General features: G+C 49.8%; 11 protein-coding genes across 11 annotated transcripts; 3 read left to right on the forward strand and 8 right to left on the reverse strand.

The window, feature by feature from the left end:
* Positions 1–2,000: 2,000 nt before the first annotated feature.
* PHATRDRAFT_45906 (predicted protein) lies at positions 2,001–4,749 on the reverse strand (the record flags this gene model as incomplete). The annotated part of the gene is made up of 3 exons (XM_002180243.1): positions 3,965–4,749; positions 2,965–3,873; positions 2,001–2,538 (listed from the first exon to the last, which is right to left on the reverse strand). The coding sequence occupies exons 1-3, from the start codon at positions 4,597–4,599 to the stop codon at positions 2,001–2,003; spliced, it is 2,082 nt and encodes a 693-aa protein (XP_002180279.1). The 5' UTR covers positions 4,600–4,749.
* Positions 4,750–5,225: 476 nt separating this feature from the next.
* On the reverse strand, positions 5,226–6,353 carry PHATRDRAFT_35733 (predicted protein; the record flags this gene model as incomplete). Its single annotated transcript, XM_002180244.1, has 2 exons — positions 5,226–6,154; positions 6,242–6,353. 2 exons carry the CDS (start codon positions 6,351–6,353, stop codon positions 5,226–5,228), a joined length of 1,041 nt encoding a protein of 346 aa, XP_002180280.1.
* A 421-nt stretch (positions 6,354–6,774) lies between these two features.
* On the forward strand, positions 6,775–7,389 carry PHATRDRAFT_35734 (predicted protein; the record flags this gene model as incomplete). Its single annotated transcript, XM_002180049.1, has 1 exon — positions 6,775–7,389. One exon carries the CDS (start codon positions 6,775–6,777, stop codon positions 7,387–7,389), a length of 615 nt encoding a protein of 204 aa, XP_002180085.1.
* A 118-nt stretch (positions 7,390–7,507) lies between these two features.
* Positions 7,508–9,677, reverse strand: PHATRDRAFT_12420 (predicted protein; the record flags this gene model as incomplete). The annotated part of the gene is made up of 4 exons (XM_002180245.1): positions 7,508–7,656; positions 7,765–8,945; positions 9,040–9,180; positions 9,247–9,677. Coding segments are annotated over 4 exons (1,902 nt in total), but the record flags the coding sequence as incomplete, so codon positions are not given.
* Positions 9,678–10,504: 827 nt separating this feature from the next.
* Positions 10,505–12,888, forward strand: PHATRDRAFT_45908 (predicted protein; the record flags this gene model as incomplete). Its single annotated transcript, XM_002180050.1, has 1 exon — positions 10,505–12,888. The coding sequence occupies exon 1, from the start codon at positions 10,606–10,608 to the stop codon at positions 12,886–12,888; it is 2,283 nt and encodes a 760-aa protein (XP_002180086.1). The 5' UTR covers positions 10,505–10,605.
* Positions 12,889–13,090: 202 nt separating this feature from the next.
* Positions 13,091–13,999, reverse strand: PHATRDRAFT_12305 (predicted protein; the record flags this gene model as incomplete). The annotated part of the gene is made up of 1 exon (XM_002180246.1): positions 13,091–13,999. A coding segment is annotated over one exon (909 nt), but the record flags the coding sequence as incomplete, so codon positions are not given.
* Positions 14,000–15,305: 1,306 nt separating this feature from the next.
* Positions 15,306–17,553, reverse strand: PHATRDRAFT_45910 (predicted protein). The gene has a single exon (XM_002180247.1). It carries the CDS (start codon positions 17,523–17,525, stop codon positions 15,546–15,548), a length of 1,980 nt encoding a protein of 659 aa, XP_002180283.1. The 5' UTR covers positions 17,526–17,553; the 3' UTR covers positions 15,306–15,545.
* A 437-nt stretch (positions 17,554–17,990) lies between these two features.
* On the reverse strand, positions 17,991–18,500 carry PHATRDRAFT_35739 (predicted protein; the record flags this gene model as incomplete). The annotated part of the gene is made up of 1 exon (XM_002180248.1): positions 17,991–18,500. One exon carries the CDS (start codon positions 18,498–18,500, stop codon positions 17,991–17,993), a length of 510 nt encoding a protein of 169 aa, XP_002180284.1.
* Positions 18,501–18,977: 477 nt separating this feature from the next.
* On the forward strand, positions 18,978–20,033 carry PHATRDRAFT_45911 (predicted protein; the record flags this gene model as incomplete). Its single annotated transcript, XM_002180051.1, has 2 exons — positions 18,978–19,945; positions 19,999–20,033. Exons 1-2 carry the CDS (start codon positions 19,003–19,005, stop codon positions 20,031–20,033), a joined length of 978 nt encoding a protein of 325 aa, XP_002180087.1. The 5' UTR covers positions 18,978–19,002.
* A 343-nt stretch (positions 20,034–20,376) lies between these two features.
* PHATRDRAFT_35741 (predicted protein) lies at positions 20,377–24,489 on the reverse strand (the record flags this gene model as incomplete). The annotated part of the gene is made up of 1 exon (XM_002180249.1): positions 20,377–24,489. The coding sequence occupies one exon, from the start codon at positions 24,487–24,489 to the stop codon at positions 20,377–20,379; it is 4,113 nt and encodes a 1,370-aa protein (XP_002180285.1).
* Positions 24,490–24,964: 475 nt separating this feature from the next.
* PHATRDRAFT_45912 (predicted protein) lies at positions 24,965–26,065 on the reverse strand (the record flags this gene model as incomplete). The annotated part of the gene is made up of 1 exon (XM_002180250.1): positions 24,965–26,065. The coding sequence occupies exon 1, from the start codon at positions 26,051–26,053 to the stop codon at positions 24,965–24,967; it is 1,089 nt and encodes a 362-aa protein (XP_002180286.1). The 5' UTR covers positions 26,054–26,065.
* Positions 26,066–26,589: the final 524 nt, after the last annotated feature.

Genomic DNA, 26,589 nt, shown 5'->3' on the forward strand with positions numbered 1-26,589 from the left:
CAGACGACAGGATGGTAATGGGTCAAGAGTCACGCACCGGTCTTCCATGTACGGTCGTCCTCCTTGATCACTCCAATGTGAAACATTCAACTGCACATTGTTCGGCCGGAGTTCTCGTCGTTCCATAACGGAAGGACTCAAAGGTTGTTTCTCCGACCCATCCGTCACGGAGGAGCGGAGCGAATAGCGCACACGCGTTACATTGGGGGGAAGGGATGCCGGGATGTTCCCAAACAAATCTCCCAATTCCGAGTGCAAGGGACTCGGTGGAGCCGTGAGTATGGTGGATGTCTCGACCGCCTTGACACTGCGATTGTTTTTCCGAAAGCGCGGTACGGTCATACAGGTCCGGGTACCGACTCCGTTCATGCGCAAGCAGTGGTCGCGGTAGGATTCTCCCGGATCGGAATCGTAGGGGTCGACTTGGTCTTCCGGTAGATCCTTGGCTTTTTGTCGTGCGGTAGTGGTTCCGCGTTGGGGAGAGGTGAGGGAGGGTTCTTTCGCGACGCCGGGGCCCGTTCGTTCCGTAGGGACTTTGGTGTCCGATTGCTTCCGCTCGAGACGGCGCCTTCGGCGATCCCACAGATTACCCCCCGAACGTGGGTTGCGATACTCGTTCGTTGCTACATCGGTACTAGTCGACTCGGTAGTTCGGGTCTGCTGGGAACTGCTACTACGACGAAAGGAAGGCGCCATGGTACTTTCTCACACGGTGTGGGGCAACCAACTAGCTGTAATGCTCGCAAGTGTGGGGTTTTCGGGAACGGAACGATGGATTCCCACCACGATGCGAGTGGGGTTTGGGCGGATCCCGTGAATGTGTCTTTTTGGGAAAAAGAAGCAAAGAACGACTGGTGAGTTGGGTGGGGCACATGCACCTGCCTCGCTTGAAGGTGTCTTATGGTTTGGACGTAAGATCGAATCAACTATAGACGCTCCAAAGAGCCAAAGTCCCAACGGCCGAGTAGTGTTCACACACATATACACACACTACTAAAACACGTCCACATCAAACGCTCTGTACAAATTGCCTCTCCACCTCCCAACCTACCTAACTATATCTACTTACGTCTACTGGCAATGAAAGCAGAAATCACTCGCAACGTCCGTCTCCTCGAAAGTCCTGGTGGGAAGGAGGAGTTTCTTTCGATGGGAACAGTCAGTGTCGGGCTTGCTTGTGTGGGGGACGAAGATATGGCTGGAAAGTCCGGATCGCAGTGGGGGCCGGCACGCATGCACGGGCACGCATTCCCAACCCTGTCGCTGGCACACACGCTGCGGTGCGAACACGCTGTGGGAGGCACACAAACAGACGTACACACACAAGGAAGAGGGGGTCGGGGTACGACTCGGCGTCAACCGTGCCGGAGTAAATCGCGACACGGGAAATCCCCAACGTGACTAGGCTCTATGTATCTATGTGTGGCCATCCGGGCGACGACATTTTTGGCGACTCCATCATAAAAGCCGTGACAATGAAAGCGCCGGCCGATGCAGACTTATGGGTTCGCGTTAAAGAAGGATCCGTTTCGTGGAGTACCGGTAAACCATGTCCGACCGGACCGTTCGAATTCAAATATCTAGACGGTAAATTGGTTGATTGGTTGCTTGGTTCATTAGCTCATTGTCTCAATGCATACTGTTTGTTAGCTACCTGGCTACCTGGCTCCCTGACTGGCTGACTGGCTCCGTCTCGGGGAACTCATTACCAAGGAGATCCGTCTTTCCCTTACCGACCGACGCGCCGGTGATCGAGAGACCCCAACGGTAGTCGACCGTACAATATCCGAATAGCTGAGGAAAGTACCCGGTTGTATTCGTGACAACCGGCAATTCTCACGGTCATTCATAGAGGAGGACAATTCGCTCTTTTCTCGGTGTCGGTCGTACGCCAACCCCAACCCCCCCTATTCACACACAGGTACGTATTGGTTGGTCGTTGACGACACACGCTCCGCCTCCACCCCCTTTCCTTCACAGTACGTTCAAGAATACAGTCTTCACTTTTTAGAATGCTCCGATCCACGTTGCTCGTATCGTCGCAGACCCGGTGTTTCCACCGAACCATCGTCGTCGTGGGTCGTCATGGCCTCTTCGGCAGCGCGTCCGATCGGTTTCCGGGAACTCTGGTTCCCAACGACGATACGCGTCTTTGTCGTCGTCACCGGAGGTACACATCCACATCCACCACGACCAATGCGGAACTCCGCCAATTCGTCTACGAAAGTCCCCTGGCGAAGGTAGTGACACGCTTGCGCACCGTGTCCTTGACGACCGGGATTATCGGCAGTGTCGGGTTGCCCTTGATTCTTGCCTGCAAAGGCGGGGATCTCCCTTCGGCGGGATACCTCGGCCTCGCCATGGCCTTTGTCTCGGGAACCTTGGGCTCCACCGCAGCCATTCATTTCGTGTTTTCGCCCTACGTCTATTCGATCGAACGGATACCGGTACGACAGTGCCACGCTCCCGCGAACACCCAGACGGCTAATACCGACGCGGAGACAAAGACGCACACCGACACTGACGCGGTGGATCCGACTGTGACCCATCTCATACAACCGTCCCAACCCAAAGATATACTCCTCAAAGCCATTTCGAAAGGACTCTTTCTCAATCAAATCGAAACGGTCTTTGATCCAAAAATAGACGTAGCCAAATATAAGGGATTGCGGCCATTGTGCAACCTACGAGTGAAAGACCGGATATTGTACGTGCACCCGGAATTCGTCTACGACGACGAAATGCGCCGCCAAATGGACCTCGATGTCGGACGATCCACACCCGTCAAAGAAAATCCGGACGACGACTTTTTCTAGCTCTCCCTTCCAAGTTTCCGACATGTTTTTCGTTTTGTACTCTAACTACTCGATTTTGGTAAAATACATTACGTTACCCACTAGTAGCAGTACAAAAATAGCAACAAAATAGCGTCAGGACCGATACCAGTCATCCGTCCAGAATCACTTTTGCAAAAACTTCCAGTACGGTTGGTGTGCCGCTACCGTGGCTCGAATATTTTGGGCCGCGACAGGATCGATGCGTTGCTCCAGATCGACTCCAGCACGTTCCTTCTGCTCGTACGCGGCTTGTGTACGGTATTGTTCGGGACTACGCCGGTCCAACAAAGACGATATTACCGCGGACACGCATGGACCGAGTACACTCCGCACGTACCCTCCTTCCAGGGCCCCCACCACGCGGCCGTTCGCCAAGGTCGTCAGCGCACGAGTCAAGCCACCGAAGCCTTCCGGTGTGACTCGGCATTCGCCAAGGTCGCCGTCGGCGGCATCGAAACCAGCCGAGATCAACACCAATTCGGGGTCAAACTCGTGGGCCATGGGCATCAGTAGTCGTTCCCATACGGCGTAGTATTCGTCATTGCCCATGTTTTTGCGGGTCCAACCAACGTTGACCGTGAAACCTTCTCCTTTTCCAGTGCCGACAGTCGCAGGTCCTGCATTGGGGAGAAAGGGGAAGTAGTTACCACCATGCCAACGATGTACCGAAAAGTACAAAACATTGGGATCGTTCAGAAAGATTGCTTGAGTACCGTTACCGTGATGTACATCCCAGTCGACAATCAGAATCTTTTTCACGTTCAATTTGCTTCTTGCGTATGCGGTAGCGACGGCTACGTTGTTAATCACACAGTAGCCACTAGCGAGTCCGGGCTCGGCGTGGTGTCCCGGGGGACGAATAATCGCAAATCCGTTGTCGAGATCACCCTGGACAACACCGGATACCAAGGTACACAAGGATGTCGCTGCTTGCTGAGCTTCGAGCAACGAATCCGCAGTCAGATAAATGGACTTGTATTGTTCGGCTTCCCGATCTATTGTTTCACAGCAGGTGCACGCAGAAAGCTTCGCCAGCCTAATGGTTGAGCAAGATGCGGACAAGTGGTCAGCGGAATTCCTTTATATACAAATTATCACCGTCGATTGCCGGCAACGGTCATGATTACCTTTGTATATACCCAGCACGATGAACACGAAGAAAGTCCTCATCCTCGAGAAAGGAACGGGCGGCCTCGGACCTTTCGTCATTGAGCACACAGCAGCGCTGGTATAATTCATCCTTCGATGTTTGTAGAGCTTCTACTAAACATTGGATGCGTATTGGTCGCTCCTTGTGGTACCTATTGCGACGATCAAAGTGCAGCAGACCAACTTCCGTGACAATGCCAGTCTTGCAGTCATGTCCTGCAGCAGTCTCTGCCTTGACTACTTCGGCTTGCGCAGAAAATCTCCTGATCGATATTCCGATTTCTTGTCTTGGCGAAAAGGACTGTGGATTGCTGTTGGTCGCGTCGGAGCCGGTAGTAGCAGAGAGCTCGTTGTCGTCGTCGAAAAAGAGACCATCATCGTCCGTACTTGCTTCCGAAACAGAAAGCGAAGGAGAATAGATTGCGTTTGGCAGCTCTGCTTTCGCTTCTCGCGTAAGAAAACTTTGAGACGCGTTCTTTGCAGTCGTCGACTCGTTGACTGAGAGATCGGCATGGCTGAAAAGCTCGTCTTCACGAATGGTTGCAATCGAGAAGAGCGACGAAACACGGCGTTTCAAAGGTGGCGAGCCTTGCAAATCATGTACCCGTTTCATAGTCTATATAGTCGCCACCACACCAGCAATCGAGGGTACTTCTCTGTCTCATGAAGAAAACGAACGGCCTCGCAATTACTCATTTGTGGCAGTTATCCGAGTCTCGCTTTGTCTCACAAAGATCATGGGTGTTCATCTGTCGAATTTTCGAAATTCAGGTTCGTAGATGGCATGTTACTGTTATGTTAATTCTGACCGAGATTACATTACAGTTAGATGATTACGCAAATCTTATCGCGATGCATTCTGTGCTCCTTCACAGTCAATGATGCTATCAATTACTATGAAATGAGCATGTGAACTATGTTTCATTGGAAGATGTTGTCCTTCTGAAATGCGAAAACTACAAATGCTGTTCCTGTTGCTCGATATTACCGATAGTGGAATCTTTTATTTTCCGATACGGACTGCATTAACTATACTAGACTATTCGAAAACATGACTCTGGTTGCATTTTCTCTGCATCGGCCAGTATGTGAATCGTGGTTCGCTGACTGTGGAAAGTGTGTATGGATTGCGATGACAAACAGACTGACCAACGTAAGAGTGACGGAAGAAACGTAAAGGCAACAATTCGTTGACTAATAGGTAGTACATCGACAAAACTATGAAAAATTAACGACTCTTCACGGGGCTTCCGCTGGTACGGGTACATGCTCCCGAGACAACATCACAATACCCGCAACCGTGATCACCGCAAAGGTGAACCAACTCGCAATGGCTCGCATGCCACGAATCTCCTTGTACCAAAACACGCCCCAGAGACCGGCCACCAAAAGCTGGCTTTGCACAATACTGTAGCCCACACCTTCGCCCAGCAACGCCACCGTCAAGATTGAGCTCACGTTTCCCAAACTCCATATTAGCCCCGCCAAGGCTGCATACGGCCCTATTGTTGTGACGTGCAACGACGGCAAGCGATCGTACCCAACGCGGAGAGATTGCCCCTGAACGCTGTTGAAAAGGAGACGCAAAACCCAAACCATGGTCACGACGGATGAGCAACCAATGGCAAAGGACATAACGTACGAAAGTCCGTTCGTTGTTTTGGGGCCCGCATAGTGCATCGGTACCAGAACACTGCCACCGTAAGCCCCATCGATTACGGCACCAAGTAAGCCAACGTGTCTCCGTTTCAGAAAGCCCAAATAGTCCTTATTGTCAACAATTTCCGGCTGGTTTTGTTCTTCCACATCCGGGAGTAGCGGCTCTTCTTGTGGTGACGACGTTGAAGTCCGTGGAGCAGCAAAGATGCTCACGCCGGCCAATCCCACCATGAGCAGCGCGATCGCTAGGGTGGTCCCCAGCTTGGAATGGACAGGCTCATGAAAAATCAAAATGCCCCAACAAAAGGCGACCAATACTTTAAGACTCGACCATATGCCTTGACTTACAGCCATACCTGCGTTCTGGACGGCAAAGTACCCCGCAGTGCCCCCCGGGACCATAAACAAGCCGGAAACAAAACCCCAAGGAGTAAAAGTGAAGGGTACACCAAAGAGCAAGACCAACCAGCTCGTAAGCAACGTCATGCCGATCTTGTAAGTCTGCAAGACTGTGCAAACAAAAGGGAGCGAGTGAGCGAAACAATAGATCAGCAGATATGATTGCTGGTTTACTTTCAGTTTCACTGCCCACGTACCGAGAGGATCCACATCGACCTTGCGGACGGCTGCACATTTGATCGGAACTGCGAAGGTTCCAAAGGCGACACACGAGACGAACGCGGCGAAATAGCCGCAGCACTCTTCCATGGAACTTCCCATGAACATGCACCTCGGAGACAATGAAATCGCTACCGGAACAAACTCATTTGTTTGTGTGAAGGGTACAAAACAGGTGGCGTTGCTGCTAGCACTCGTTCTCCCAAGATTGAAATATGCACAGGCATGGATGGTTTGGCACCACCTCGATTGCCACGGGTTTGCCACGCGAACGGGAAGGACGAGTTTTCCTTCTCGTTGTTCGAAGAACCCGGACTTACTTTACATCAATGGGTGGACAAACTATCGGGCAACGCGAAGCACATAACTTGAGCCACAACGGGAAGCTCCCAGCGATACTGTACGGTCTAATCGACGGTAGATTTTTCACAGTCAACAGAATACCAAACAGCGACAAAGGCATTCAAGCATTGACTAGAGCGTTTCTTGAACCTCTGCCGAACAAGTGACAATGTCCACTAGGTCGGTGGAAACTCGGGTCGGTGTTCTTGAAGGACAGCTCGGGGTCGGCTCGACTTTCGTGGACTCACTGTCAACGACCACCGATATTGCCGTTACCTTACGCATGGATGCGCTCGAGCAACAATACAGTTCTCTAGCTTCCCCGAGCCTTACGTCTATCTGGGACGAATCGGATAAGCTCCTGCAAGAGCTTGATCCAGGTACGGCCTTGACATACCAGCAGCAAATTGCAGCCCCAATCTTGTATCGGCGGCAAGAAGTACTAGCGTGCGCTGACGATTTGAAAGCTAGTCTGGATGAGCTTTCGCAAATTTCTAATTTCCTATTGATTGGTCAAGATCATCAAGAGTCCCAAACCAAAGCTCAATTAAAGGAGCATCAGGTTACGCAGGCTCCCATTCTGGTCGGAACTATTGTTTCCAAGGAGCTGCAATCGCGTTTGTCCGCCGTGGAAGCGACCGTGGCCAACATTCAAAACCGCGCGGAGCAGGCTGCTGCTCGTCTTGATGCTATGTTAAGTCAGTACCATTCAGCAATCTCGATAGCTTCCGAAAAATTGGTTCTAGCCGATGAAGAAATTCGTTCAAAGGAACAGTCACTTTGAGAAAATTTACAGTCATCGATTCTTGATGGAATGTCTGTAGCTACGAGTCTTTTTCATTTCAAACACTTTATGAAACATGTAGATTAGTACTGTACATAACGGGATTGGTATCCTCTCTTTACTTCGACAACTCGTCCTCATATCGCTCCAACACAAAAGGCCGCTTTACCTTGTAGGATTGTGTAAGTTGACCGTTCGCCATGGCAAACGGTTCTAACGTAACATACACGTCTTTTACTTGTTCCCATTTTTGAAACCGTTTCGTTGCTTTTTTGCAGTCGCCAACCAGCCGTGCAATTAGGTCCTTATTCGTACGCAATATCTTCGATCCTTGATTCAGTGCTGCTACGTTGTCTTGGCAGTCTTTTGCGCTACATTTCGGGTCGTTCACTTGTTCGTTCCGTTTTTGCATCAAGGCGCCTTCATCCTTGGACAAGAATCCTTCGTTCGCGAGTTCTGAGGGGCTCAGTACGACAATCGCGGTTAGTTTTCTTCCGTCTTGACCCGTCAACATCACTTGCTCTATCAGCGACAATTCACCCAGAATGGCGTCTTCAAGCGGACCGGGTTCAACGTTCTCACCATTGGAAAGCACAATAGTGTCTTTGGCTCGACCAGTCAGAATCAGGTCACCTGTTGCTGGGTTCACTCGCCCAAGATCACCCGTATCGAAAAATCCAAATTGATCGATTGCTTTTTTGGTTTCGGCCACATCTTTGTAGTAGCCTTTCATTATTTGCGGACCCCGGGCAATAACCACACCCACTTCGCCAGCCGGCAAGGCGGGTCGTGGAGTAGTTGATGCCTTACTTTCCGGGCTCACCACTCGGAGTTCCGTATCGATGCAAGCCGTTCCGACACATCCGCCCGTGACAAGGTTGGCGTCCCTCCGTCGATGCGAAATCAATGGTGCACATTCCGTCAGTCCATAAGCCACAATAATAGTTAGGCCAGCGGCTTCGTAAAATTCTTCCAAAGATCCCGACAGTGCACTACCACCAGACATGATTGTCCTCATACGTCCGCCGAAGCCATTCTGTACTTTGCTCCAAACAATTTTGTTGCCGACAGCATTCAAAGGAGACAAGGCCACAAGTAGTGCTTTTGAAGCCAACTTTTCCATCGCTCCCGGGGGTTGTTCACCAACCACATACCCCTGAGTGATTTTTCGATGCTTGGCAGCTGCTTTGCTTGTGCTGGTGAACAGTTTGGAGAGAAGCTTTACGGGCAAGCTTCCCGAAGAAAACTTGTCTTGTACTCCGGTCGCAATCTTTTCTAGAACTCGCGGTACCAACACGGCCCACTCTGGCCGATGCTTGGCCAAATCATTTTTGAAGGTCCGAATAGAGGAATATACCACGTTGCATCCTCGTGCCAGCATCCACAATTCGAACGATCGCTCCGTGATATGCCAGACTGGAAGAAGCGAAAGCATGGTTTCGTCCGGCAAGGGCTCCGATTCATCGTATCTCGTTTCGGTGCCAACTCGGTGTCCAATTTGATGGATCAAGTTGCCGTGTGTGAGCATAACACCTTTGGGTCGCCCAGTCGTCCCACTAGATCACATGAGAGAGAAATGGTCAGACTCTACATCAGCTTGGCTGTAGTGTCATTTGTTTCGTCAATGTCCCCTCAACTCATGCAACATACCTGGTATAGACTATTGTCGCCAAATCATCGCGTCCCAAAACTGGGATTTGTTCGTCTGTCACCGGCTGCACTTCCTCCAGCAAGTCGGCAAAGACCCGAACGGTGAGACCATACTTGTCTACCATCTTTGTAAGCTCCTCACTGGTCTTTTTCTCGCGGTGCATCAAGATCACTGTGTGCACCTTGCCGTAGGCTTCGTTCGACAACCCCAACCGGTGCATTCCTTTCGCGCTTGCATCGCTGGCCAATTTTTCCAACAGTTTGGGTCCCTGTACTACCACAATCCCTGCTGAGTCGGATTGCTCGTAAATATACCGTAATTCGTCCAGCGGTGCGTCGGCTCCGCGGACAGCCGACGCGCCCCCGGCCATTTGGATGCCGTGGTCGACCATGAGCCAACGAGCCGAATTTTCGCCCAAAATGGCAACGTTGACGCCTGGTTTTACACCAAGTGACTGAAAGACGGCCGCACTTTTCCGTACGATAGTATTCATTTCCGCAAACGTAACATCAACCTTGTCGTCACACATGTGTTCATCGAGGAGAGCTCGTTTGTCGCCACAATTCCGGGAGAGTTCGGTCCAGAGCTGGGGACAATTTCGTAGGGTATCACGCATTGTATGGAGTTTTCCAATAAGCGGATCCGATGACACGTGATCAAGGGGATTTGGTGGGTGACTGGGGTCGGGAAAGATGCTGCCCGACCGTGATTTCGGCCGATATACCGACGTAACCGGCACATACGCTTCGTCACCAAAGAGGATATCTTCGTCTTCCTCTGTCATGACGTCCTTCTTTTCGATCGTCGCCCGTACAATGATTTTAGAGCATTTCATTGATGGAACTGAGGGAATGAAGGCACTAGTGAGCTGAAGAGAGAAGTTTACCGCGCCGATTAGGCAAATCCATCGTAACATCGTCGAAACGGTTGACGAATCGAAGAGATAATAATCCGCTATCCTCCTGCGAAACCACTGTTCTACTTGTCTCAGGAATCTTCTCTGAGACCGTTGCGCTTCTCGGTGTTTTGGGTATGCGTACCGACCGAATTTTCCGAAACTCGTCTGAGCGCTGTTGAGAGCCAGATGTGATGCCGTAATATTCCATGAAGGGTACGTCGGGAATGATGGAGAATTATCTTTTCCCAATCGAACCGCATGCCCCTTACGTTAACTCTGAAATGATGTTGAAGACGTAAGCTCGATTCCAGACGGAAACGATGATGTACGTCGCAGTCTAGACTTCCACGTGGAAGTTAGCTGTCGTCAAGGTAGTTTTGGTGGAATCTGTTTATAGTTCATTCTCCTTTTCGACTAATTATAAATGTCGTTCTAAATATCTGGCTTCCGTTTCGCGTTTGGTCAAGGGTGAAAACTCACTGTAACATCAGAGGCTGGGAAGATTCTAGATCTCTCTGGAATTCTGTGGACGATCCTACAGTCTCAATTCTATTTCTTTCCGGAGATGCAAATGTCATGAATGTCGTTCCTTCACACAAAAGGCTACCCACACCCCAAAGGTTGAGGCTTTACTTTTCGTTTAGTTCACATTTTGTGTTGCTGAACAATGATTGTTTCCAAAGCCGCTCGCCTTGGATGGAGCAGTTCCGCCGTCTATCTTGAGCCAGCACTTCGACAAAGGGCTGTGGCGACGTCCATCAACCTCAATAGTTTCCATGCCCGATCGGCGGCAAATCCCTCAGTTATGGCTAGCTCAACGACGTCGTCGGCACTAAGTAGCTTTTCTAGCTCAATCATTGATCGCGTCTCTTCACTGAGTCCGACGGAAGCCATCGTACCACTGATTGGGATTGTGTCTCTCTTGACGTTGTTTCGGTATCGTAACGCCATTCGCAAGCGTATTCAACAAATCGAGGAAGAATCCTTACTCTTTGGGATGGGATTGCAAATGAAGCGTATCAAATCCACCGATGACAGAGCCCTCCTTGAGACGACCACTTTCCGAAATCTCAAACTTCTCGAATTAAACCCCGAATTTCGCTCTAAATACGAAGCTAAGGGCTGGCAGCTAACGAGTCTCGGCGAATACCTCGCCTCTCTCCGACCCAAAATGCTGCCCAAACAGCTTGACATGAAAGCGATGCCGCTTATAATTCAATCCGAAATTGAAGCGGGATTGTCGGCAGCCCTACTCAAGGCTCTGGGTCCGAACCTCGGTCGAGCTGTTTTGCCCGCTGTCGGCACTGGTCTCGTTCAAAACAAGGCCAAATCTGTTGCATCCGGTATTGCCACTCGTTGGCTATTAAGTAAGCAACAGGAGGATGTGGACAAGGGTGGAATTCCCATCAATTTGCTCAATTTGTTGGCCTTGTCTGACGCAAACGCCAAGTTCGATGCGGAAGAAAAGCTGGCCCGAAAAGTACAGGAGGAAAGCTCGATACCTCCGCGACCAGAACCGTCGGCTATGGAGAAAATGAAACTAGGAGAAATCGGATACACTCTGGCCGGGAGTCCTTCATTTGCACCACTGGAGGAAAATGACGAAAAGCAGATCTCATCAAGCGCGACACGCGTGAATGGGAGCACGCGGCAGACTAGACGCACTCTTGTGCCCCAAAATTTCGTGGTCTCCAGCGACTTTGAGGCAGCCGTCACCGGTATGGAGGACGCAATTCGCGCTCAATCGGTCTGTGAAGGACATTCTACCAAGGACGAAGACTTTGTGCGTGAAGGCATTCGCGAACTCGACGACGAGAATGATGCCCACACCATAGCAGATTGCAAGCATAGTAAGACCTATAACTCTGAAGGTCGTGACATGGCGGAGCCCATGGAATTGAACCCCCGCCTTTTTCCCGACCTGTACTTCGGTTGGGGTGACGCCAAGTGTCCTTACACCAACCAGGAAGTCATCCGTAATCGGCTAATGTCCGTCCTCTTAAATCGTCTGGGGGCAAACTACAACCGTCATGTTCACGGCGACGAAGAAAATCTTTTTACTGTTCAAATGATTGAAGGCGGAAAAATGATCACCAAGCCCAGTGATTTTATTCAAGCTCTCGTCGATTCCGGACACGAAATTGAGGTGGTCCCGACCTCACATGTGACCACTTTCGGAATTTCGCTTTGTGTCAAAGAAGGCGACGGGTCTTTCTCGAACATTCCTCTGGCGTGTTTCTTGGAAAGCGGCTACGAAGACAAGGACGGCAACATGGCATCAGTCGCCATGCCGCACTCTGGTCTCGATATGGACATCAAGGGACCACTCATTGGTAAACGGACGGATGGGTCTGACGGTATGTGCTCTATTCAGCACTTTATTGCTGTCGACGGATTTTGCGGTTGGCACTCCAATCACAACGCAGAAGTACCTTGGTTGCGTGGTGTCGAGTGTGGCCACCGCGTGACGGGCACAAAGGCAGTACGGGCAACTCGGCTAGCGGGCCTCTACGCGAACGTGCTAAATGGACTAGCAACGGATTTGGACTTGCCTCGTGGTGGGTATGGTTTGACAGCGGTCTGTAATGACTCTGCAGCTGTCATTGAGCAATGTCTATATGGTACAAACAGCATCTACCCTATGACTTCAATTGGACGATTCATGATGCGGACGGCTCGGTATGTCTCAGATTTTCGTGAGAAATTAGAAGGCTATGGGGGGATGGAAGAAGAGCTGGAAGACCTGTGCGCTATCCTAAACGCCATGAAAAAGCTTCCTTCCGATATCAATGCATCACCAACCAACGCTGAAAGTGCGGCTAGACGCATTCTGCACACGCTGCCACCAGATATGGGATTTCAAATGATGGTTGACTGCAAAAAGATTATGGAATCGATCTTGGAGGAAGAAGTTGTGGGGGAGGTTGCCGCAAGCAAAGTTGCTGACTAGGATCCAAAGACATAAGCAACGAGAGTTCTTTGGCTTCCTGGCTATTCAATGACAGCACACGGTTTCAAGAAAATCTCCGCAAGAGTTAAATAATTGTGCTCTAGGACTTTTCGATGTGTCCGTTTTCTTCAATTTTGCTGTGCGCCTCTTTTTGCAGCTGCATCCGAAGTTTCTCAACACAAGCATCTGGAAGCTGTCCGTTCTCTAGAAGCGGCTTCAACTCGTTGACCCAGCCGAGATGCTCCATTAATTCTAGTAGCATGTCGTCACAATCTCCTTCGGCAAAGTAATCACGAGTGGCATCTTCATCAAAGCTCATTCCTAGGTGATTTCCAGCGGGCTCGCGATTGACAAGTAATCGCAACGACGATCGTGGAACGCGCCAGACTAAACTATTCGCCGGTGCCACTCGTAAAGATGTACCCATAATGATCAATATGTCTGCACTTTCTACATCCTTAGGTAGATTCTCAAAGAAGATCCGGGGGAGACTTGATTTAAAGAGAACGATAGATGGTTTCATTGCAGCATAGCCACATATGTTGCAATCGATAGCCGTCGATTGTTTGGGCGCACTTGCGTCTTGGCCTGATAAATCCTTTATTTGGCGTTTAATACAATCACAGAACTCATCGAAATCAGCTTCCGTGTGACAACGAGCACACTCAGCGCGGTCCATAGAGCCATGTACAGCAATGACCTTGTCTCGTGGCAACAACGCACACTGGTCTTCCAGACCGTCAATATTTTGCGTATACAGGCGTACGAGTTTGCCAGTTTTGGCGTGTAAGAGTTCCACGAAGCGATGTGCTAATGTCGCTTTCCAACGTCGGTCATGAGTACCTAAAATAAATTCCCTCTGCAATTCTAACATGGGTAGCGGATTTTGCAGAAACAATGTTTGATCCAATGCCACAGTGGGATCACGCCGCATGGCCTCTCGTTCCAAGGGCGTTGCGGTCAATTGGTTGGGATCCAAGGTTGCGTATAGACCGTCCGCACTGCGAAAATCAGGAATCCCCGCCGACACGGACATACCGGCGCCCGCCAGCACCACGATGGATTGACATTTTTTCGATTGTATGAACTCGGCTACTTCTTTCAATGATTTGGGAAGCGTCCCGAACGGGTAAGATGGCAGCCCTTCGCTTTCCTCCTGCAAATTTTGCAGAATCCAGTGCAGAGGGATACCCTCGGAAGCAGCAGCTCGCAATAGTCGTATAGCTGCTGGATCGGATTCCTCGTCACTTTCGTCGTCCAAATTAAGAGCAACACCCCTCCCGGGCGATTCATCTACAATAAATTTGACAGTTTCCGAAAGAGTAGTTGAGATGTTGACTGTGAATAGAAAGGTCTATCTTTCGGCGGTGGAAGAGCACGTACCGTGCCCATCTTGCGATTCTTGATGGTCAGACATGGATGCGTCTTCGTTCTCGGAATCTTCTTTGCTAGTGTCTTGGGAACGAGCTTTTTTGCGCTCAGGTTCCTCGCGTTCATCCGCAAATTTGCGTTTTTCCAATTCCTCCATAATCGGTCGCAGATGTTTGTTCAACGGTGAAAGATAGGCCTGACATACGTGACACCAAACGGACAAGTCTGTCAGACTCGCCGCCACACAATGCCCTTCGTTGTCATCCGGCTGTGTAGACTTCCAATGCGCCAAGGCATGCTCGTTGACGTAACGGCTGCATCGAGTCACCCCGCATTCTAGACACAACCAATTTTCTTGCGAGGGGCATGTACCGTCGTCGCGGATTTCTTCCTTGAGTCCTCCCGTCGGGGCTACTGGTGTCTGGGTTGCGTGGTAAGTACACGCAGTCGCCTGCGGTTGCGAAGGAAGTCGATCGAAACCAATGCTCACATGGGTCGCAATATGCGGACAGGTGAGGATCGGAGTCACGGGTCCACCTCTATCGGTGTCCAACCCTTCATCCAAGATGTACGTGATGCAAGCTGGCAAGTCTGTACCGACGGCGTTAATCGCCGTATCCGCTACATCCGCTGCAAATCCGTAAACTGCGGTGAGTTGCTCGACCGTAACGAGCGCCTGAGCGACAGTGGCATCCCTTGGTTCACAGACCGCTGCTGACGGGGCCGGCAGTTGTGTTTTTGCTGAATCTGGAATACCGTCGTCCGCCATGCTAATATAACCGAAGAGTGCAGTAGGCTCCTGCCTCCAGTGTTTTTTATATGAAGGCGTTGCTCTTTCTACTAATTGTAAAAGTCGAGGACATCTGAAATACGTTGGCCATGGGCTATGAGCTGTGAGCCTTCCCTACAGTTTGTCGTTTAGAGTTAATCGCGGCAATTCCCGATCGATTCGGCACAATTTTGAACATCTCCGGGTATAAATTAGATCTTGCTACAGTAATTGTCATAGCCAGGCTGATAGTAGCACAAGAAAGCCAAATAGCTTTGTCGCCTCAATGAATCTGGATTATGGGTTGCATATGTTCAGTAGGACATTCTAGGCAGTACTAGATATTCCTGTTTTTCTATCAAGGAAGCGAGAAGACTTCCCACTCTCTAGGAAGAGCCCAAGACGAACGAATGCTGACGAACCTGAACGTGCAGCGCAGCAAAGCTGTCTCGAGAAGCATGCATCGTTGTGTTCCAGCCGAATCAAGTGACGCACAGGCCAATTCAAGTCTGGATTGTCAGTGCCTCTTCTTCTGTCCTCTCCGTTTTCGGGACGGAACATGGTTCGTCGCCGCCGATACTGTCGTTGGTGACGCAGGGATGTGTTTCGCAATGTCCTGCCATTGCGCATGCCCCCACTCCCTTAGATTTGTCCAGGCTTCTGTGAGTTCGGGTAGTTGCGCCAAGAAATCATCCAGCAGTGATGGTCCTTCGACCGCCATGCGATGGGACCTCCGTAGGCGAAACCGCTGCCAAGTAGTCGTGTCATTGCCCCATATGTACACGACCGCCAAGATTAAAATCATCCAGGCCGGAACAATTAGCCATCCCAAGAAATTCCATTGTGGTGGTGGCTTACGGAACCGGTACAGCATCAGTTGTATTACGACATCGTTGAAAATGTTACTCCCCTGTTTCCATCGGCCTTGGCCGTCTGCAGCGATGCCATACGTACGTTCTAGTATAGCCACCAGGTCTTCGAGTGCGTAGCCTACTACGGGATCGATTGCGGAAAATTCACTGTAATGGAGCTGGCGCAAAAACGCCAAGGCGAATTCGATGGCGGTCCACTGCGGATTCCAACACATTACCGGACGTCCCAAGTATGCCTCCCATGGGTCACGATTATAACAATTAACAATGATGAGATCAACATTTTTGGAAACGCCCAGACCATCCCATATTGTTCCCGGAAGACTATGCACAAATTCGGGAAACATGGTGTGATTCGGTGCCCGACCAATGCGGAACACTTGGAAGTGCTTCATTCGACACAGACCAGATACGCTCGGAACAGGGTGCGTCCGACACTTTGCTTCAATTGCCTGCAAGGACGATCGAGCCGTTGCCAGTCCCTTGGATAGACGGCGTAGTTCAGCGAGTGACGGTGTCTGTAGATGCTCATGAGCTGCTACTAAAACAATCGGTGTCTCCAATATCACATTTTCTTCGGTAATAAGGTAATGCTCTTTAGCGGCGCGGGCCGCGATCTCATCGGCCGCCGGGTCGCAGGCAAAACAAAGAGGCACCAGCGGATTGGCAAAAGGTACCAAATGGGGATGCTCGTATCGCCAATCATCCGTCTGCGATACTAGCGAAGCGAGCAAGCCGCTGCGCCAAATCTGCGAAAGTCTTCGGACGGGAGCCAATCCCAGGACTCGACGAGCGCGATTATAATTTATGAATGTAGAGGTTAATCGCAACGATGAAACGCGATCCTGGATAAAGTGGTACAGAACAGTTGACAATGATTGGTGCTGCAAATCCATATTGGACAAACTCTGATAAAAAATGGGTGGATCTCTGATAGTTTGCTGCGATGGTGGGCCCAAAAGGATGCGCAGAGTCTGAGCATCATCCACCAACGACAACGAGACCATCAGACGTTTTTCCGCGATTAATCGACCCGCTATAAACGTCGGCTCGACAACGAGTACCAAAATTTTAGTAGTTCGGGACAAAGCGTCTTCCAAAATTTCGGTCATCGTCACCAGGTTTTTTACATTGCAGGCAATGGCCTCGATTGTCGAAAGCGTTTCTTCGCATATGAAATTGGCGGGGACGTCAAAGCGCTCGACGGCAAAATGCATAGTCGCCGCCTGATGCTGTTCACAGGGCACATACTGCAGCACCCGGTTACGCATGTGAGCAAAGGATGGTAAGGTGGATGAGGCCAACACCGTCACGTTATCGTAATTGGCCAAAAGACCAGCAATCACTGGTGCGTGACGATCGAACGATTCTTCGGACAAGACCACGAAGCCAATATGGACGCGAAAGACAACAGCCTCGACTACTTGTCTGACTTTTGAACTATCGCAGAGCACGCAGTGGTTCTGTTGAACTTCCTCTAAGAAGCCAAGTGTCTCGTTTTCTGGCAATCGGCATCGCTGATGACACTTTTGGCTATCCGCTAGGGACCTTGTTGCACCACATCGATTTAGGTAGAATGTACAGACAACGAGTATCCATGACAGAAACGTCGTCTTTTTGGCCATGGCCTACACCGTTGAACACTCTCTCGATACCAGCTCTAATCGAAATGATCTTTTGTGGCTTGTTTCTCTGGAATTCAACAAGCTTCGCTCACAGTCAATCTCTATATCATCCCTACGCTCACAATTGTCATAAATAAGAGCAGATTCAGAGTACTTTGACAACTGGACAAACAAAAGACCCGGAGTCTATTCTTTTATCATGTATGACTTTGATCTATCTTTGCTAACCTACATATATACCACCAGACACCTATTGTAGGTGACAAAGTAACCGAGCATTCCTCTGAGTTTTCGTTGAGACAGAAATTCTACAAGCCTAACGATTTAGAACCTCTTAGTTGGCGTTAGGTCGAAAGTCGCGAACTTCGCCAGGAAGTGGATATGGCCGTTACAGATCGTCTCCTTGTAATCCCAGATTGAGCCCCATTACTTTTGAAAGGTGATCGTTGCGCAATGCAAATATCGTCAATTGGATTCCCTGTCGTCCTTCAAGATATTCATCCCATGAGTCTTTTGCTCGGCCCGAGCCACAAGTCCCAGCGAAGCTAAGGTGCCAATCGCTGTTATTGCAACTGCCATCAATGTCCCTCCGACAAGGACAGGAAAAGACCCCTTTTGAATCGCTTCTACGACATTGAGATACCGACGAGTGGCAAAGCCAAGTAAGAAGGTACCATTTAGCAATAATACGAGACAGGCCGGGACAATCTCGGCTTGCGGCGTTGGACGATCGTGGTATGCGCCAAAGAGCGCCGATCCGGCGCCGACGAAACCTAATCCCGTCCGGGCCCAGGCCAGAAAGGTCCGTTCCGCCGCCAGAATGTCGCGTGCGATCGAGCCCGAGTTCTTCACAGTGATCGGCCGAAAAATTGAATTCGAAGTGTTGCATGAGGAGGAGAACGTAGTGCGACGAAGGATTATAAAGCCTTGGTTTCTCGTTTGGCAAAGACGTGGGAGAGTACGGCTGTGAATCATGATGCTCAAAATCAATATTCGTCCGCCTGATGATGTGCGAGAAATGAAAAGGTCTCGGAAATGGCGAATCGTTGAGATTCGTGCCCAGAAAGCAGAGGTTGGGATTGGACAATTGACTTTGAGCGACTTTCCGCCATTTTCGAATGGATTGCAACTCTACAGGCCAGGAAGTGTAATTGGATAGCACCAAGACAAGAGACAACTACTTTGGTTTACTGTTTGTAGGTTTGGCTCGACTTGCAACGTTGGTTGTTGACGAAGCAATTAACAGTATTGACAGAGAAGGGAACATCTAAAGTACCCGGCATGAGTTCTTTTTCGACATGCTATGGATGCGTTTCCGACATCTCCATATACATACATCATTGTCACTCTACGACTTATTGACTGTGAACACATTATCGCGTCGCTTTCAAGCAGATATCAGGACCAAGCCCGAAATTTCCGAATAAAAAAGGGGACAGTGTCTACCAAACTCCAGTCGCCATAGAAGCAATAAAACATGAGAATTAAATGCTCTACTGACGGTGCACATGCTATTTTAGAAGCCGCTGCGGACGGAAATTTGGACTTTCTGGCGCAGGTCTCCGATGCTGATCTGCATCAGGCTCGGTGTTTGTCGGGGTGTACCGCCTTACACTGGGCGGCTGGCTGCAACCAGGTCGACACAGTCCGTGCTCTGATCCAACATCGACTCTTGGATGTAGATGTGGCCGCATCTCGCAAGGCCCGGGGGCGAACTCCTTTACACTACGCATGTCGGAACGGCTGCCGTGTCGTTGTCAAGCTCTTGATAGAAACCTTCGGGGCCGACCCCAACGTCAAAGCCAAGCACGGTGTAACACCATTTCAACTGGCTGTTTGGCGGAACAACGCCGACATTTGTAGATATCTTGTCAGCAGTCACGATGTCGACCCTTCTCAAGTAAACAATTTTGATTGTGGGGCAATGCATTGGCTAGGAATTGCTCCTATAGATCGCGCAGGATCGGATGAGGACGGCATGGCACTGATTCCTTTAGCATCTTGGCTAGTTTCGCAAATAGACCTTAAACTTTACGCTCGGCAACGACAAGGGCACTCCGCCTTGCATAAGGCGGCATGGGGCGGGCATTTGGCGCTCTGTCGGTACCTGCACGAAGTCCATGCTTTCTGGGACGACACGCCAGACTTGGCCGGCAACTACGCTGCCGATCTTGCCGATATGGCGCAAACGTTGCGCCACGCGAAAGTTGCCACATACTTACGTGAGTCTTGTAGCCGGGAAAGTTCCGAAAGCTGCGCTGTCTTGGGGATCCCCGAAGGTGAAGCTTCCAATGATGCCCTGATTCGGAGAGTGTATCTTACGGCCGTTAAGGATCATCACCCCGACAAGGGTGGAGATGAGAGCCGATTTCATGCTATCCAGAATGCGTATCGTCACTTGTCCATCAATCAAGGTCGAGGTACGCAATCTAATCCAGCTCATTCCCTGCATCTCATGCTCCAAGCGCACCAGGAATCCTGCAAACCAGTCGAGTCGAAACAAGCTGAAAGTGATGCAAATGGGTATTTCAAAGCGCGTCTGATTGCCGTCTTGCTCGAATATGGTGACCGAGGTCTGGATCTCAGCAACCTTAAGAAGAAATGGAATCAAGTATGGCCCGATGTCTCTCTTGAGTCCTACCGCCAAGGACTGAGCAAACGTGATGGTCGATCGATGTCCAGGTGGATTTTGAGACAGGCTGGCGATGTAGTCGAATTACGTTCCGATGGTATGGGATGCGTACGAGTCTTTCCAAAGCAATGTTCGCAGAGTAGTGTACAACAAGTGGCAGCTAGGCTGCAACTATGCAGGGTGAAAGAGAGCTGAGGGGGAAACCATGTCGTTGTCAATTTACGACGCAAACTCTACTGCTTTTCGGACATCCTCCACGAGTCTTTCGGCTCCTTGGCTGTCGTGGCACAAGAGCCTCCAATTTCGAAAGCGTTGCAACCGGGTGAGAGGTTGAATCACAATAGTAATAGAGTTTGGATCAGCATCGGCTGCCTGGACCTTATCAATCAGTGATAGGGAAGCCGAATCCACAAGACGATATGTAGGCTCCCCAAGAGTACGCGACCCTGCATCGATGGACTCAGATCCGTCGCCAAGGTAGTCTTCGTCCAAAAGATATATCTTCGCGTCAGTTACAATACAAACTCGTTTTACAGTCCCACGCTCGCCGTGTTTCCAGCGCTGCTGTAAGATCTGGTAGTGCAGAATTGTATCGATGACGTCCGGGGCCACTGCCACTCCGACAGCGTCAAGCACGTATCGATCGTCATTCTCAATAGTAACTGCGTTATCTGACGCGATCAATCCGGAAATACTTGTCGCTTTGTCTCCTGCATATTGCTGCAGTTCCTTGAGCAAATTCACTGTTTGGGTCTTGTTGGATATGAGTAGAATGTAAGTGAAATCATCTTCATTTACCGACGTCAGATCGCGAAATCGCAGTGTTAAGCGCTGGAAGCCAAAACCAATTGCAATAGATCGAAGCTGCGAAAGCGGGTGCCGGGCCATAGAGTGTGGAAACTTTGCATCTGAAAATCTAGCACGCTCGGGTATGGGAATAGGAAAGGTCTTCTTCTGTTCCACAGCTTTTGCGCTGACCTTATCATGATCGGAAAGTAAGTAAAAAGCTTCGTTCGACAAACAAAGTAGAACATTCCGGGATTCAGCAACAGTCTCAGGCTTCAAGTGCGATGAGCCAGCTGCCGACCAGAGTAGCTCTCCGTGAAAACCGTACCGGGCTGTACGATTTGGTGTCAATCGCCGAAGTGCAGGCTTACCACAAGCGACCACCCTTTCTCTCCAGACTCGACGATATTCTTCAAATGTATGTGCTGACATCGATTCACGGTTGGCTGCTTCTCTCAACTGTCGATCAACTAGCCATAATTGAATACGTGGGAAGCGCTCGAGTACTCCACGCCAGTCTTCTTCTGCGCCCCCAGGCCACGAGGTAGGTGCAGCGGCTTCACACATTTTCCCACTCCGCGGCGGAAAAACAAATAATTGAAAATAAAAATCCAGATTGTCGTAAATCAAGAAGTTTTTGCAATGAACCGGACCTTCATAGGTTGCGTTTCTTTCAGCAAGGACGAATTTGCCAGGATCAGAATTTTTGTTTCTTGTAGGCGTCACGGTGGCGCTGTGGATCGAATTGGTGTCGTCGTGCCACAAACTGTCGGGGAATGATGTGACATTTATGACGAGTTGTTCCTCGTTCGACATTTGCACGCATGAAGATGTCTCAGATCTGAGGCTGCGATGCTGGTCCCAGTTTCCCTCATCTAAGTCGTTCACTATGACAGACCGTGGAGGAGTTGACGCTTCACCATCCACATCAAAGGAAGCCTCCGAAAATGCTTCTGTGGTGGCTTGTGGAATTGTCAAGTCTTGGTTAGGCGGTTTTCGTTTGATTGGGGAAAGAGACAATCGATTCATTCTATTATGATCTGTTGGTATGCTTTGTTCTGCAATCAGCGACGGATTCGTCAAGCCAATAACACCGCTTCTCCCATGATTCCTTGTTGACGGACCCTTCGACAGCAGATCACCTCCGAGCTCATCATCAAAATCACTGTCCATGTCTATGTTATCATTGAAGACTGACATAGAGAGCAAGTGTGGCGAAGTGTTTTCATTCACATTCGATGGGGTTCCTTTAAGCCCTACGTACGCACGTACCTCGCTAGAAGAGTCGAAAGCATTAGTGGTTGGCATGCCTTGTCCTTCTTTTATCGTTTCAAGGAAAGTCGTGATTGACTGTGAATCGTGAGCTTCGGTGTTTTTAGGATATTTCGCGGAAATTTCCTCGTCGGCTGCAGCAGCTTCGTCGCCCTTAACAATATCGATATTGCCACATGCATCTCCTAGTCTCTCTCCAGGAACTTCACCATCCTTATCGGTACCTACTACAGTCTTCATGCTTGCCTTGAAGAAAGTAGTGCCTCTGCCTCCGTCCGGGTCGACTGGTATCGACCCCACCCGATCCGCTGCTCTGAGGTATTCTTCAAACAAAGATGGTTCAATTTTGATGTTATTCTCAACTCCATTTTCGCCAGCTTGCTCACACTGGTCGTGTGAATGCTTCGTTTCAATCAACGTCACTGACTCGAACTGTGCTTCAGAAATTTCAGACATGGACACAAGGACATCAATAGAAGTGAAATCCACAATCGGTGAACATGCGTTGCTTTGATAAGGACGTATTCTGCCCTGCTTCCAATCGACATCCATTCCACGAATTGGAGCATGTCGCCTTTTTGCACTCCGTTTGATACCTGTTGTAAGCTTCGGCATTGCGAAGCTTGCGACAGTCGCCCTTGACAACGCACCGAAATTCCCGTTTTCTTGCGTCGAGGAAATGTTAGCATTTTCGGTGACAAGACCCGTTGCACCTTCAGAGTCTCGATGCGGGCGTGCAACAGCATATGTCGGTGCGAAAGTGCGCTCACGCAAAGCTTTCATTTCCATCAAAGATGGGCGCTCTAAGTCAAGGCTAGGCAAAGCCCGCTGTAATTGGCGGAAGGTTGCATTTTGATCCAAATTGGCCAAGCGGCGCTCACAAAACAAGTCAAACACTCCAATGCGGTACGTGCGCAGCCGCAAGAGTTCAAGTGGATTCCCGCGCAGATGCAAGGTTTGAAGCTCAGGAAGACGCGATAGGCCGCTTATACTTGTCAAGTCCTCAAGCTCGTTGTGATCTAGCCACAGACTTTCTAATGAGTAAAGCCGGTCAATGCCCTGTACTGATCTCAAGCGATTGTAGGACAAGCGTAGAGTTTGAATATTACCGAGACGATAATGTGCGTTTCGTAAACTTGTAATCCGATTGTGAGATAAATCCAATCGCTGCAGAAATGGCATTCTCCTTGCGCTAGAGAGAGCTGTTCGTTCCGAGACAATTTCGTTGTGTGAAAGGTTCAACGACTGTAAAGCCGTTAGAGAACCCAATGGTGGCTGGTCGCGTGTCTGATCTGCTCTTCGTCGTCCCCTCATCCCTGACAATTCATCCAAGCCGCAGAACGATAATTTAGCATGAACTAAGTTGGGGTATATTATTGGGGCTACCAGCGACGATAGCGGGTCTTCGAAATCGGAACGTGTATTATTTTTCTCAGCCGGTAATAAGAAAGATGGCAGGTCGAAAATACAGCTGCGCTCAACTCTCAAAATCTGCAAAGTATTTCGGATACAGTAAAGGTTGACAATTGATGATGGTGGCACCTGAGCAATCAGAAGTACTTTGCATTGGCAAAAAACGCGCATGTCTACACGCGGCCTGTGTATCAAAGCATCATAGTATTCCAAAAACGAGCCGGAAGTATCTCCCCGCGGATTGTGGTCACACATGACATGTATCGTATCCTCAGCCTCCATTGCCTTCTGGTTTCTTCGAGATGGCCAGCGTTCTGATGTCAGACGCACATGCGTAGCACGGGGGAGCAGAAACTTGATCAACGCCAGGCGTCCAGGCAATGAGCCGCTTAGCAAAGATGAATTTGGCTCAGCCAGACCACCCTCGTTCTGTGCTCCAAAATCAGTATCCGAAAACAATTTTTGGGATAACCAGCCCACCGCTGAAGCCGGCAATGTCAGTCCGACTGTAGTTGAGGAAGAAGTGGAAGATGGCTCCGGTAGATTCGAAAGGTAGATAAACAAGCTGTCTAGCAATTGTTCCACGGCAACGCGCAAGTGCTGTTTCAACTCATCTTCCAAAGACTCCGTTGACTTTTGACGACGAGTCAACTTGGATTTCCAGCCTACTTTCTTCCATCTTCGAATATCGGAGGTGCTGACTTTGTATGCCTCAGGTGTGGAGTCCGTGGTAAAGGTTGTCAACGCATCGTGTGTACTCATGTTGTTTTCATTTGAAGAGTCGGCAGATTTTAGATCCAGTGCAACTATTTTCTTTCGATTCTGCGCTTCAGCCCCTGTAGTTGTACTACTATGTTCCATGTCGGTCAGCTTGATGTGAAAACCGCAGACTATTGATGGAATTATTCTTCGTAGTCACTGTCAGTAAGGTGAACGAGTGTAGTATTCTCAAAGAGATTTTATGTTACTTTTTGTGTTCCGTCTCTCCAAACCACGTTGGAAATCAAAAAATCGAGCGCGGGATTCCCGGAACCGTTTCAAAATATAATGGAAACTGACGATGGGAAAAACTGGTCGAATTTTCGGCCACGCCACGGTATACACTGGAACTGACTGTGACCAGACTTGCTTTCTATGGCAATTGTAGCCCGCATCAGTAGAAATATACCAATCTCCAAATGAAGTCAAGTCTAATCACAGTATTCCCTGCAAACACGTGACCTAGAATATAAATCAGGACTATCGGTCTGTTTCTACTGTGCATAGGAATATTTCCACTCACATGAAGCGACGCCTTTGCAGTTCTTTGGATGTCCAGCTAATATTAGTACAAACATTAGGATGGTGACACAAGTCCGATGGAATCTTCCATTCCCGGCCGCGTCAAGACTTGCTCGGCTTCGACACAGAAAAAATGCGCCCGCATGTACCGCAACGTCGCTACGGGCAACAAGAAGCCGAAGAGATTGGCACACCAGTACATGAGGTTCGCGATAGCCAAGACTCGCCCGGCGACACCGACAACTTCGGTAGACAAACTCCAGCTCCACAAATAGCCCAGCCTCACCGCGTTGTACGCAACAGGGAGGAAAATCCGAAGAGGAAGGGGTGTCATGATACGGCGACTGATAGCTTCAGACAAGGCTTGACAGCAAAGAAAAAAGAGGGGTCGGGCACATGCTTGGGCTGGAGCTAGCTGCCGATCAAGCGCATACTTTACGAGCAACAGCACGGGCCCGAGCAGCCCTACCCAAACCCCAAGTTTGAGCCATCGATCATAGTTGACAGAGTAGGTAAAGCGGTGTCCCAGCGGATTAGAAACTAGTGTAGGAACGTGTCCTTGGGGTGGCAAGGCGGGTAACGTAGGAGTGATAGCGTCTGCTCGCAAGGACTGAGCCATGATATGGAGAATGCCAACGTACCCTGTCAAAAATGTCACCAGCAAGATGTCAAGTGGTCGAATGTATCCCAAACACAGTAGTCCCAAAGCCACCATGGCGGGCGTCTTGTCCATTGGTGGTGCCTCTGGTGAGTGAAACGCTTCCTCTTCCTGTGATTTCGCCGCTCTCCGAAGGATCCGACGAATTGCCCGTGGCAGGAGTTGGCGCCATTCACGCGGTTTGTGTTCCACTTTGGCCCCAATTTGCTGCAGGGTCCGTCTGACATGGTCTGGTAGCGTTCCATTGGGAAACGAGTCTTTCAATTTGACGGGAACGCCGTTGCTTGGAGGCCAGATTTCACTGCCCCGTCCGTACAAGTGATTGTGACCGCTGCTCCTGAGACTGGTTTCTCGCCTGGTCGTCAGGAACCGATGCCGTGTCGTTGTGCCGCAATAAGCGAGCCCCAGAACGCTTCGACTACCCAATACTATGAAAGCGGAACAAACGAGAGCTGCTACTTGAGCGCTTGGAGCTAAAATCGCCATTGTTGTGGTTTTCATTTCTGCGTATGACAGGGAGTGAAGATCCACATCCCGAAGCGGTCGAGATTTCCGAGATTTGACAGGGATCCCACAGACGACCGTTGCTGTCTGTCCTCTATCTGTTAATCCTACCGTAGTGGATACGTAGGTCCATGTTTACCGTACATTCCATACAGGACGTGATGATACGTAACACAAGATTGAATTACGGGTGCTGTGACATACTACCTATGTCACATCACCATATCCACTACGACTGGATTTGCTCATCCACACGGTGCGCTACGGTACTTCTTACCTGTTGCAGTTTTGGGTGTCGTGTCGGAAGTCGAATTTCAGGATTCCATTGTGTTCTTTTGAACTTAATAATACTTACAGTTAGCTAAAAGTAGGCTTTGCAGTTAGTCTGTGTGTCTCGCCATTGACTGAAAAGCTAATGTGAATCAGCATAGTGATAATCGAAAGTATTTACTTAGGGCAGAAGAACTTCACGCTTACGTTAGGTAGAACGTAGAAACACGGCCCAATTCCCCGTCCCT

This window comes from Phaeodactylum tricornutum, chromosome 8, assembly GCF_000150955.2.
Source record: "Phaeodactylum tricornutum CCAP 1055/1 chromosome 8, whole genome shotgun sequence".
NCBI lineage: Eukaryota > Bacillariophyta > Bacillariophyceae > Surirellales > Neidiaceae > Phaeodactylum > Phaeodactylum tricornutum.

What these genes read in the sequence shown, in the direction of transcription:
- PHATRDRAFT_45910 (XM_002180247.1), bottom strand. Translation starts at nt 17,525, where the DNA reads ATGGCCAAAAAGACGACGTTTCTGTCATGGATACTCGTTGTCTGTACA.